The sequence below is a fragment of the Mya arenaria genome, chromosome 11 (genome assembly GCF_026914265.1).
Source record: "Mya arenaria isolate MELC-2E11 chromosome 11, ASM2691426v1".
NCBI classification, from domain to species: domain Eukaryota; kingdom Metazoa; phylum Mollusca; class Bivalvia; order Myida; family Myidae; genus Mya; species Mya arenaria.
This window is the reverse complement of record NC_069132.1, coordinates 23,597,332-23,610,225: the sequence shown is the minus strand read 5'-3', so window position 1 is coordinate 23,610,225 and position 12,894 is coordinate 23,597,332. Positions and strand designations below refer to the sequence as shown.

The window sequence follows — 12,894 nt, the reverse complement described above, 5'->3', positions numbered from 1 at the left end:
ATGGAAAACGCCAGGGGACGGGGCTGTTCGTCTCTACATGACTATATGGAAAAACGTACTGTGCGACCCTCTACCAAAATCCTACAAGTAATGTTTATTTGTCCCAAGTTGTCCTGGGTTAAACCCCTTATATATGGAGTACAGTTGTTGTACTGAATGTAGTGTTTATGTACACGTATCAAGAAGTCATTTAAACGTATGAATTCTACCCCTAAACGCCTTAGTTGACATTTTTGGGTCAAGGACAGTAGTTCTTGAACATGCGGCCCCAAACAAATGTTTTTGAACAAAATAACTGCAAATGAATGAACGTTAACTTAACGATTGATCAACTGACCAGTGCCAACTGGTACAAATCAATAAGGAACATTTTGACTGGCCGATGGACGCAATGTCAATGAAGTTTAATGCCCATTATTCAATTTCCACCCAAACCCAACAGAGTACAAACGCGTGTCTTTCCACCCAAAACCAACAGCGTACAAACACATGTCTTTCCACCCAAAACCAGCAGTGTACAAGCGCGTGTCTTTCCACCTCTAATCAACAGTGTACAAACGCTTGTCTTTCAACCCAAAACCAACAGTGTACAAACGCGTGTCTTTCCAACCCTAACAACAGCGTACAAACGCGTGTCTTTCCACCCAAAACCAACAGCGTACAACGCGTGTCTTTCCAACCCTAACAACAGCGTACAAACGCGTGTCTTTCCACCCAAAACCAACAGCGTACAACGCGTGTCTTTCCACCCCAAACCAACAGTGTACAAGCGCGTGTCTTTCCACCCCTAATCAACAGTGTACAAACGCGTGTCTTTCCACCCCTAACCAACAGTGTACAAACGCGTGTCTTTCAACCCAAAACCAACAACGTACAAACGCGTGTCTTTCCACCCAAAACCAACAGCGTACAAACGCGTGTCTTTTCACCCCTAACCAACAGTGTACAAACGCGTATCTTTCAACCCAAAACCAACAGCGTACAAACGCGTGTCTTTTCACCCAAACCCAACAGCGTACAAATGCGTGTCTTTCAACCCCTAATCAACAGAGTACAAACGCGTGTCTTTCCACCCAAAACCAAAAGTGTACAAACGCGTGTCTTTCCACCCCTAACCAACAGCGTACAAACGCGTGTCTTTCCACCCAAAACCAACAGAATTCAAACGCGTGTCTTTCAACCCCAAAACAAACAGTGTACAAACGCGTGTCTTTCCACCCCTAATCAACAGTGTACAAACGAGTGTCTTTCCACCCAAAACCAACAGTGTACAAACGCGTGTTTTTCCATCCCTAACCAACAGTGTATAAACGCGTGTTTTTCAACCCAAAACCAACAGTGTACAAACGCGTGTCTTTCCACCCAAAACCAACAGCGTACAAACGCGTGTCTTTCCACCCTTAACCGACAGTGTGCAAACGCTTGTCTTTCCATGCCTAATCAACAGTGCCCAAACGCGTGTCTTTCCACCCAAAACCAACAGCGTACAAACACGTGTCTTTCCACCCCAAACCAACAGTGTACAAGCGCGTGTCTTTCCACCCCAAACCAACAGTGAACAAACGCGTGTCTTTCCACCCCTAATCAACAGTGTACAAACGCATGTCTTTCCACCCAAAACCAACAGCGTACAAATGCGTGTCTTTGCACCCCTAATCAACAGTGTACAAATGCGTGTCTTTCCACCCAAAACCAACAGCGTACAAACGTGTGTCTTTCCACCCCTAATCAACAGTGTACAAACGCGTGTCTTTCCACCCAAAGCAAACAGTGTACAAACGCGTGTCTTTCCACCCCTAACCAACAGCGTACAAACGCGTGTCTTTCAACCCTAACAACAGGGTACAAACGCGTGTCTTTCAACCCCAAACCAACAGTGTACAAACACGTGTCTTTCCACCCAAAACCAACAGTGTACAGACGCGTGTCTTTCAACCCAAAACCAACAGAGTACAAACGCGTGTCTTTCCATCCCTAACCAGCAGTGTACAAACGCGTGTCTTTCCACCCCTAACCAACAGTGTACAAACGCGTGTCTTTCCACCCGAAACCAACAGCGTACAAACGCGTGCCTTTCCATCAATAACCAACAGTGTACAAACGCGTGTCTTTCAACCCAAAACCAACAATGTACAAACGCGTGTCTTTCCACCCAAAACCAACAGCGAACAAACGCGTGTCTTTCCACACCTATTCAACAGTGTCCAAACGTGTGTCTTTCCACCAAAACCAACAGAGTACAAACGCGTGTCTTTCCACCCCTAACCAACAGAGTACAAACGCGTGTCTTTCCACCCCTAACCAACAGCGTACAAACGCGTGTCTTTCCACCCAAAACCAACAGTGCCCAAACGCGTGTCTTTCTACCCAAAACCAACAGTGTACAAACGCGTGTCTTTCCAACCCAAACCAACAGCGTACAAACGCGTGTCCTTCCACCCCAAACCAACAGTGCCCAAACGCGTGTCTTTCTACCCAAAACCAACAGTGTACAAACGCGTGTCACTCCACCCCAAACCAACAGTGTACAAGCGCGTGTCTTTCCACCCCTTACCAACAGCGTACAAACGCGTGTCTTTCCACCCAAAACCAACAGTGCCCAAACGCGTGTCTTTCTACCCAAAACCAACAGTGTACAAACGCGTGTCTTTCCACCCCTAACCAACAGAGTACAAACGTGTGTCTTTCGACCCCAAACCAACAGTGCCCATACGTGTGTCTTTCTACCCCAAACCAACAGTGTACAAACGCGTGTCTTTCCACCCCAAACCAACAGCGTACAAACGCATGTCTTTCCACCCCTTTACCAACAGAGTATAAACGCGTGTCTTTCCACCCAAAACCAACAGCGCACAAACGCGTGTCTTTCCACCCCTAACCAACAGTGTACAAACGCGTGTCTTTCCACCACTAACCAACAGTGTATAAACGCGTGTCTTTCCACCCCTAATCAACAGCGTACAAACGCGTGTCTTTCCATACCTAACCAACAGTGTACAAGCGCGTGTCTTTCCATCCCTAACCAAAAGTGTACAAACGCGTGTCTTTCCATCCCTAACCAACAGTGTACAAACGCGTGTCTTTCCATCCCTAACCAACAGTGTACAAACACGTGTCTTTCCATCCCTAACCAACAGTGTACAAACGCATGTCTTTCCATTCCAAACCAACAGTGTACAAACGCATGTCTTTCCATCCCTAACCAACAGAGTACAAACGTGTGTCTTTCAACCCCAAACCAACAGTGCCCATACGCGTGTCTTTCTACCCAAAACCAACAGTGTACAAACGCTTGTCTTTCCACCCCAAACCAACAGCGTACAAACGCATGTCTTTCCACCCATTTACCAACAGAGTACAAACGCGTGTCTTTCCACCTCTAATCAACAGCGTACAAACGCGTGTCTTTCCATCCCTAACCAACAGGGTACAAACGCGTGTCTTTCCACCCCTAACCAACAGTGCGCAAAAGCTTGTCTTTCCACCACTAACCAGCAGTGTACAAACGCGTGTCTTTCCAACCTGAACCAACAGTGTACAAACGTGTGTCTTTCCACCCCTAACCAACAGTGTACAAACGCGTGTCTTTCCACCCCTAACCAACAGTGTACAAACGCGTGTCTTTCCATCCCTAACCAACAGGGTACAAACGCGTGTCTTTCCACCCCTAACCAACAGTGCGCAAAAGCTTGTCTTTCCACCACTAACCAGCAGTGTACAAACGCGTGTCTTTCCAACCTGAACCAACAGTGTACAAACGTGTGTCTTTCCACCCCTAACCAACAGTGTACAAACGCGTGTCTTTCCATCCCTAATCAACAGTGCCCAAACGCGTGTCTTTCCACCCAAAACCAACAGCGTACAATCACGTGTCTTTCCATCCCTAACCAACAGTGTACAAACGCGTGTCTTTCCACCCCTAACCAACAGTGTACAAACGCGTGTCTTTCCACCCCTAACCAACAGTGTACAAACGCTTGTCTTTCCATCCCTAATCAACAGTGCCCAAACGCGTGTCTTTCCACCCAAAACCAACAGCGTACAATCACGTGTCTTTCCATCCCTAACCAACAATGTACAAACGCGTGTCTTTCCACCCCAAACCAACAGTGTACAAACGCGTGTCTTTCCACCCCTTACCAACAGAGTACAAACGCGTGTCTTCCACCCCTAACCAACAGTGTACAAACGCGTGTCTATCCACCTCTAACCAACAGAGTACAGAGTACAAACGCGTGTCTTTCCACCCCTAACCAACAGAGTACAAACGCGTATCTTTCCACCACTAACCAACAAAGTACAAACGCGTGTCTTTCCACCCCTAACCAACAGTGCCCAAACGCGTGTCTTTCCACCAATAACCAAAAGTGTACAAACGCGTGTCTTTCAAACCTGAACCAACAGTGTACAAACGTGTGTCTTTCCACCCCTAACCAACATTGTACAAACGTGTGTCTTTCCACCTCTAACCAACAGTGTACAAACGTGTGTCTTTCCACCCCTAACCAACAGTGTACAAACGCGTGTCTTTCCACCCCTAACCAACATAGTACAAACACGTGTCTTTCCACCACTAACCAACAGAGTACAAACGCGTGTCTTTCCACCCCTAATCAACAGAGTACAAACGCGTGTCTTTCCACCCCTAAGCAACAGTGTACAAACGCGTGTCTTTCCATCCCTAACCAACAGCGTACAAACGCGTGTCTTTCCACCCCTAACCAACAGCGTACAAACGCGTGTCTTTCCACCCCTAACCAACAGTGTACAAACGTGTGTCTTTCCACCCCTAACCAACAGTGTACAAACGTGTGTCTTTCCAACCTGAACCAACAGTGTACAAACGTGTGTCTTTCCACCCCTAACCAACAATGTACAAAAGCGTGTCTTTCTAACCTGAACCAACCGTGTACAAACGCGTGTCTTTCCACCCAAAACCAACAGTGCACAAACGTGTGTCTTTCCAACCCTAACCAACAGTGTACAAACGCGTGTCTTTCCACCCCTAACCAACAGTGTACAAACGCGTGTCTTTCCAACCTGAACCAACAGTGTACAAACGCGTGTCTTTCCACCCCTAACCAACAGAGCACAAACGCGTGTCTTTCCACCCCTAACCAACAGTGTACAAACGCGTGTCTTTCCACCCCTAACCAACAGTGTACAAACGTGTGTCTTTCCACCCTTAACCAACAGTGTACAAACGCGTGTCTTTCCAACCTGAACCAACAGTGTACAAACGCGTGTCTTTCCACCCCTAACCAATTGAGCACAAACGCGTGTCTTTCCACCCCTAACCAACAGTGCCCAAAACGCGTGTCTTTCCACCACTAACCAGCAGTGTACAAATGTGTGTCTTTCCACCCCTAACCAACAGTGTTCAAACGCGTGTCTTTCCAACCTGAACCTACAGTGTTCAAACGCGTGTCTTTCCACCCCTAACCAACATAATTCAAACGCGTGTCTTTCCACCCCTAACCAACAGTGTATAGACGCGTGTCTTTCCATCCCAAACCGTCAACCCCAAACCAACAGTGTTCAAACACAGCCTTTCAACCCCAAACCAACAGAGTTCAAACATATGCCTTTCAACCCCAAACCAACAGAGTTCAAACATATGCCTTTCAACCCCAAACCAACAGAGTTCAAACATATGCCTTTCAACCCCAAACCAACAGAGTTCAAACATATGCCTTTAAACCCCAAACCAACAGAGTTCAAACATATGCCTTTCAACCCCAAACCAGCAGAGTTCAAACATATGCCTTTCCACCCCAAACCAACAGTGTACAAACGTTTGCCTTTCCACCCCAAAACAACAGAGTTCAAACATATGCCTTTCCATCCCAAACCAACCGTGTACAAACGTTTGCCTTTCCACCCCAAAACATTAGTGTACACACGTTGCCTTTCCACCCCAAAGCAACAGTGTACACACGTTGCCTTTCCACCCCAAAACAACTTTGTACACACGTTGCCTTTCCATCCCATAACAACAGTGTACAAACGTTTGCCTTTCCACCCCAAAACAACAGTGTACAAACGTTTGCCTTTCAACCCCAAAACAACAGTGTTCAAACGTTTGCCTTTCCACCCCAAACCAACAGAGTTCAAACGTTTGCCTTTCCACCCCAAAACAACAGTGTACAAACGTTTGCCTTTCCACCCCAAACCAACAGAGTACACACGTTTTCCTTTCCACTCATAACCAAACCAACAGAGTACACACGTTTGCATTTCCACCCCAAATCAACAGAGTTCAAACGTTTGCCTTTCCACCCCAAAACAACAGAGTTCAAACGTTTGCCTTTCCACCCCAAATCAACAGTGTACACACGTTGCCTTTCCACCCCAAATCATCAGTGTACAAACGAATGCCTTTCCACCCCAAACCAACAGAGTACACACGTTTTCCTTTCCACCCCAAAACAACAGAGTACAAACGTTTGCCTTTCCATAAAGTCATTTCTCTTAAAGCTGTAATATGCACCTTTGCATCTTTTATTCAACATCCAATAAACGTCCCCTCAATCGATGTATTTCCCAATGCTTCAAATAACGCATGCGCATTTGCCGTAATGCGTGGGCGAATATTGACTCAGTAATCTCATAAAATGCATTGTCGGTCTTGGAACACGCACCGATAATAACATTTCCTACATTAGATCGCTTATTCTCATCGTACAAAACTCGTTCAAATGTTTACACTATCGCAACCTTTAGGAGCGTTATCGAAATCGTTTTCCAAATAAAACCCCGTTGCCTAGCAGAATGTGAAATAGTCTTGTTCAGCTTAACAAAAGGCCAACATCTCGGTGATTCATTCATGCTTTTAACCCTGCTCAATCGACCTCTGTTATATTTCCATGGTAACAAAATCAGAAGCGCTTATAAAGTAGTCCTCAAGGGGAATATTATAAATAAATGACAAATGTCGGATATTATTTCTTTGCCCTTGCAGGCAGCGATGGGTTTAAGTACCCATTAACATGTAGATACTAAAACAAGTAGACAAAAACAGCCGTAATGAAGTAATAAATGTGATGATGCAAATGCTATATTGCAGAAAAACATTAATGGAACCAACTGGATTTGTGAATGACATTTCCAAGCTGCAGTAACATGAATGGAGCATAGTCAACTGCAGCAGTAGAGTTACTTCGCGTTTATGGAGATAATCAATGGCGACTGAACTTTTGACCGGTATCCAGGGTTCATTCTCAACTTTTGACCGGTATCCAGGGTTCATTCTCAACTTTTGACCGGTATCCAGGGTTCATTCTCAAACTCCAGTTAACGGGAAACAGTGTGTGGAGTATGCAGATCACAGTAAAGCACACTCCAGCATCACCAGAAGGGCCACGTTGAGTGAAACATGGATATTTAAAGCAACATTCTGGTTCTAAAAATACAATTGACCTTGGACATCTCCTGGGTCCTAAACGCTCAATCGATTTTCATTAATGAACTTTGTTGGGTTCAAGGTCCGTTCATCTAGGGTTTATATACATGCATATGGGAAACAGTTGACGTGAGAGGAATCATCATAAAAACATGCCGGAGATTGACACTTTTATAAGTTCTCTCAAAGTTATTTTAGCAACTTTTTCTTGAAAATAGAACGTGCGCCTGTTGAATTTGTCACCTTTAAGCAGGTTACTAAATATGATGTTTTTTTTGTGAGATACACTTTTTTCGCCTATTTCAGACAGATTTGCCGTTTTATGGAGCCTGTTATATAATATACCTTGTTTCCGGATTTATACAATCATCACACACACACACACGCACACGCACACACACACACACACACACACACTACATGAAAGGCTAGTTTACTAACAAATTTACTGAACTTGCTGAATAAAATTGTGTATCATTTGACGACTCGTGACAGATCCTATATGTCTATATAGAAAATATGAAGGTGTAAATGTTTTCTTAAAAGATAATGTTCAATTAATCAAGTGTAATCATTACGAATATTTACACTTTGGATAATACAAGAAAGATAAACTAAAACAAAAACAAGAAAACCATTTGTTCGCCTCTATTAAGAAGTAAGTTGCAGAACTTCTTGTCGCATTGTCACAGTGTATAAAAGAGACTGTATGCATCCGGATATTGCGAGGTGATTTCAATGGCGGTTACACCTACGATTTTCACGACATCCGAAAATGGTATTAATAATTCATTGTTTATATTTTTATAACGATAAAATGGAATTCATATCTAAGATAATATTTAGCAAGAAATGAAGCTTGTAAAGTAAGTTATTTTGCATTGTAATTGTTAAAAACGTAAGAAACAAGACGAGAGGGCGCGACCTCATTTTAAAATGTGCAAAGAAAATGAAATTAAAACCATCTACAATTACTTATTATGCATTCAGCATACGGTTATGAATGTGAAATTTCATGTCAAAGATTTTTGTCATCATAAATTACCCAGACACAGAGTCAGACACATCTTCCATGCTGGAAGATAATTTGCCTATTATATTTAAATATGCCAAATTGGCAACATACATGTATAAAATACTAGTATCGTATCGATAAGGGCATAACTCGGAAGAAAATTGAACATCTTGACATAATTCTAGAGTTCAATTTAAGTGTATACTTGCGAGATTCAACGCGTTCTTACATTATTATTAAATACCTGGTTTATAACTAGAACCATAAATATACAAGATAAATTGATTCGTCATAATACCTTTTATGTAATTTTACTTACTGTTGCCAAAAGTCAAACCATTAAAATGTGCTAAAACTAGAACTCCCTCGTAAAGATCGTAAATCGACCATTGAAATCACCTTGCAATATCCGGATGCATACATATCCGGATGTCCATATGTCTGTCGTTCATTTTGCAATGCCTCGTTTAACATAAATGTCATATGCCTTTTTACATTGCTCATGCTGTGAACAATTAACTTCTTTTAGCAAGTGAGCACGTGCTTTAATATGGTTTTTCGGCCGTTAGGCCGTCTGTATTCACTCTGACTGTCTGTGAAATTAACAGAAATGAACTAAATAAAATAAAGATTTTCATTTTCAATATAAACATAAACTAGAAATCCGATTGGTCATTGTAATTTTTTTCAAATAAAATAAAAGATTCGGAAACAAGCTCATTAGATCTCCGATTGTTCAAAAGTTGAAGAATTTTATTTCCCCGTGAACTATTTCCCCCAAAGGTTAAACAGATCAACTTTTAAGGATAAACACACCGAATAAAATGCTATAAGTAGAATACACATTGTTTCCACGCATAGTTTTTGGTGTAATACGGTCCTGCTTTGTTTTCCTTCCTTGCGTTGAGACCTACATAACAAATCGTCATTTCGGGTCGTGCTAAAGTGCTGATCATTTAGCTGACGATATAGAAATAGAGGGATACTGCTGACCAATTGCTTACCATTAAATATAAAGAAGGTACTTCTGACTCGTGAAATATAAACAGTAGTATGAAGAGTTATTTTGAGTCTCATTATGTACTTTGAGTTTGTTAAATATCAATTTTATAATGCGTTTAGTAGCAAACCACAAGCAAAGTGTCTTACTACCTTCAAGGTCGATCATCATAGTGTAAATGAATGTTCTCAAGAACCCAGTTCCTGTCGGTCATATATATTGATACTCTGCAATAAATCTATTTATACAATACATGGCGTTTCGTTACCTTTTTAGGGATGAAAACATTTCCATATTGAAAAATAAACTTGTTTAGTCAAACATTGCAATAACATGTAATACTGTGCATGGTTATGATATTACTTTCAAAAAGCTGCATTGACTCATGTATTACCCAACAACAATTAACAAAAACAAATCTCTTTTACATGTCGAACATTCAAACCATTTGAAGACTTGTCATCCCGATGGTTTACCACGGCAAAGATACTTCATGTTGCATGTGCAATAACTTATGTCCGTTTTCCAAGAACTAATTCCTATAAAGGAGGTCGGCTTTTTGGTCTTTTTGTATTCATGGGGTCAATTCCGGATTTCTAACGAGTTTTGTTTAATGTTGGCCGCCATTTTCGGTAAGGTCTTGTTTATTTGTAATTTGATTGATAATGAAATGTGTCGGTTTGACATCGATATGCAATAACAATACTCGACCTATGGAAAAGTTATTGAAGGGATAAGCTGGTTGTTACGTTTATCTTATTTTCATCCTTATTTGCACAAGAACAGCTTAAGTAGTGTTAGGGTTGGATCCAGAAATTGACGTAACTCAGAAAAGTAGGGTTTTGACATGCGCTCCTCAGTCAGAACCGAAATTTATTTGATCGTAAGTGTTGGCAGGATGTTTTGGGGGTACTCATCCAAGAACATTTTAACTCGTGACATTTTTATTCGTACATACACGTTCTGTACCAATGCCTACATGTACATAAATGTTCTGTACCAATGTCACCCTTTTACACAGACGTCCTGTACCAATGTCTACTCGTACACAAACGTTCTATTCCAATGTCTACTCGTACAAAAACGTCCTGTACCAATGTCTACTGGTACACAAACGTCCTATTCCAATGTCTCATCGTAAAGAAACGTCCTGTTCCAATGTATATTCGTACAAAAACGATGTACGTGAAGTTAGCGGCCTAGCGGCGTGAAGTTAGCGGCCTAGCGCCCTAGCTGCCTAGCGGCGTGAAGTTAGCGGCCTAGCGGCGTGAAGTTAGCGGCCTGGCGGCCTAACGGCGTGAAGTTGGCGGCCATTGTTTTAGAAGAAAATGCATGTATACATGGTTTGAAATAGGATACCATTTTAGGCCGCTAGGCCGCTAGGCCGCTAGGCCGCCAGGCCGCTAACTTCACGCCGCTAGGCCGCTAGGCCGCTGAAGTGCTCGATCGACTTTTTTGAAAAAAAAAAACAAAAAAAAAAACGCTTCAGAGTGATAATTTGTGCATAAAACAGTAAATATATCATTGTTTTAGAAGATCAGGCATGTTTAATGCTTTGAAATAGCTGACTGCTTAATCGACGCTTTTAAAAAACTATGTTGATAATCGCTAATAGCTTCAAAGTGTTAATTTGTGCATAAAAACAGCTAATATGTCATTGTTTTAGAAGAAAATGCATGTATACATGCTTTGTAAACAGTAAACAGTAAATATATCATTGATTAAGAAGATCAGGCATGTTTAATGCTTTGAAATAGCTGACTGCTTAATCGACTTTTTTGAAAAAAATATGTTGATTATCGCTAATAGCTTCAAAGTGTTAATTTGTGCATTCAAACAGTTAATATGTCATTCTTTTAGAAGAAAATGCATGTATACATGCTTTGAAATAGGAAACCATTTTAATCCGCTAGGCCGCCAGGCCGCTAACTTCACGCCGCTAGGCCGCTAGGCCGCTAGGCCGCTGAAGTGCTCGATCGACTTTTTTGAAAAAAAAGTTGAAAAACGCTTCAGAGTGATAATTTGTGCATAAAACAGTTAATTTAAAATTGTTTTAGAATAAAAGGTAAAAAAAATATTCTGAATAGATAACAATTTAAGGCCGCTATGTAACTTTAATAAAAAAACCTTGATTGATCATTGTTTTAAAAAAAACGCATTAACAATTGCTTGGAAATAGAAAAAATAATTAGGCCGCCAGGCCGCTAGGCCGCATGGCCGCCAACTTCACGCCGCTAGGCCGCTAGGCCGCCAGGCCGCTAACTTCACGCCACTAGGCCGCTAGGCCGCTAACTTCACGCCGCTACGCCGCTAGGCCGCTAGGCCGCTATCTTCACGTACGTACAAAAACGTCCTGTTCCAATGTCTAGTCGTACAAAAACGTCCTATTCCAATGTCTCCTCGTACAGAAACGTCCTGTTCCAATGTCTATTCGTACAAAAATGTCCTGTTCCAATGTCTATTCGTACAAAAACGTCCTATTCAAATGTCTAATCGTAAACAAATGTCCTATTCCAATGTCTACTCGTACACAAACGTCCTATTTCAATGTCTACTCGTACACAAACGTCCTATATCAATGTCTACTCTTACACAAACGTCCTATTCCAATGTCTCCTCGCACAAAACGTCCTATTTCAATGTCTACTCATACACAAACGTCCTATATCAATGTCTACTCGTACAAAAACGTCTTATTCCGATTTCTCCTCGTACAAAAACGTCCTATTTCAATGTCTTCTCGTACACAGACGTCCTATTCCAATTTCTCCTCATACAAAAACGTCCTATTCCAATGCCTCCTCGTACACAAACGTCCTAATCCAATGTCGCCTCGTACACAAACGTCCTATTCCAATGTTTCCTCGTATACAAAGGTCCTATTCCAATGTCTACGCGTACACAAACGTCCTATTCCAATGTCTCCTCGTACACAGACGTCCTATTCCAATGTCTACTCGTACACTGTTTGCTCGTACAAAAACGTCCTATTCCAATGCCTCCTCGTACACAAACGTCCTATTCCAATGTCGCCTCGTACACAAACGTCCTATTCCAATGTTTCTTCGTACACAAACGTCCTATTCCAATGTCGCCTCGTACACAGATGTCCTATTCCAACGTCGCCTCGTGCACAGACGTCCTATTCCAATGTCTACGCGTACACAAACGTCCTATTCCAATGTCTACGCGTACACAGACGTCCTATTCCAATGTCTACGCGTACACAAACGTCCTATTCCAATGTCTCCTCGTACACAGACGTCCGATTCCAACGTTGCATCGTACACAGACGTCCTATTCCAATGTCTACGCGTACACAAACGTCCTATTCCAATGTCTACGCGTACACAAACGTCATATTTCAATGTCTCCTCGTACACAGACGTCCTATTCCAATGTCGCCTCGTACACAGACGCCCTATTCCAATGTCTACGCGTACACAGACGTCCTATTCCAATGTCTACTCGTACACA

The 12,894-nt window shown here is 42.4% G+C and overlaps 1 protein-coding gene across 1 annotated transcript; it reads left to right on the top strand.

Moving 5' to 3' along the window:
• On the top strand, nt 1–6,208 carry LOC128208431 (prion-like-(Q/N-rich) domain-bearing protein 25). The gene is made up of 4 exons (XM_052911994.1): nt 1–55; nt 2,309–2,633; nt 3,318–5,169; nt 5,378–6,208. Exons 1-4 carry the CDS (start codon nt 1–3, stop codon nt 6,206–6,208), a joined length of 3,063 nt encoding a protein of 1,020 aa, XP_052767954.1.
• The last annotated feature ends 6,686 nt before the right edge of the window (nt 6,209–12,894 follow it).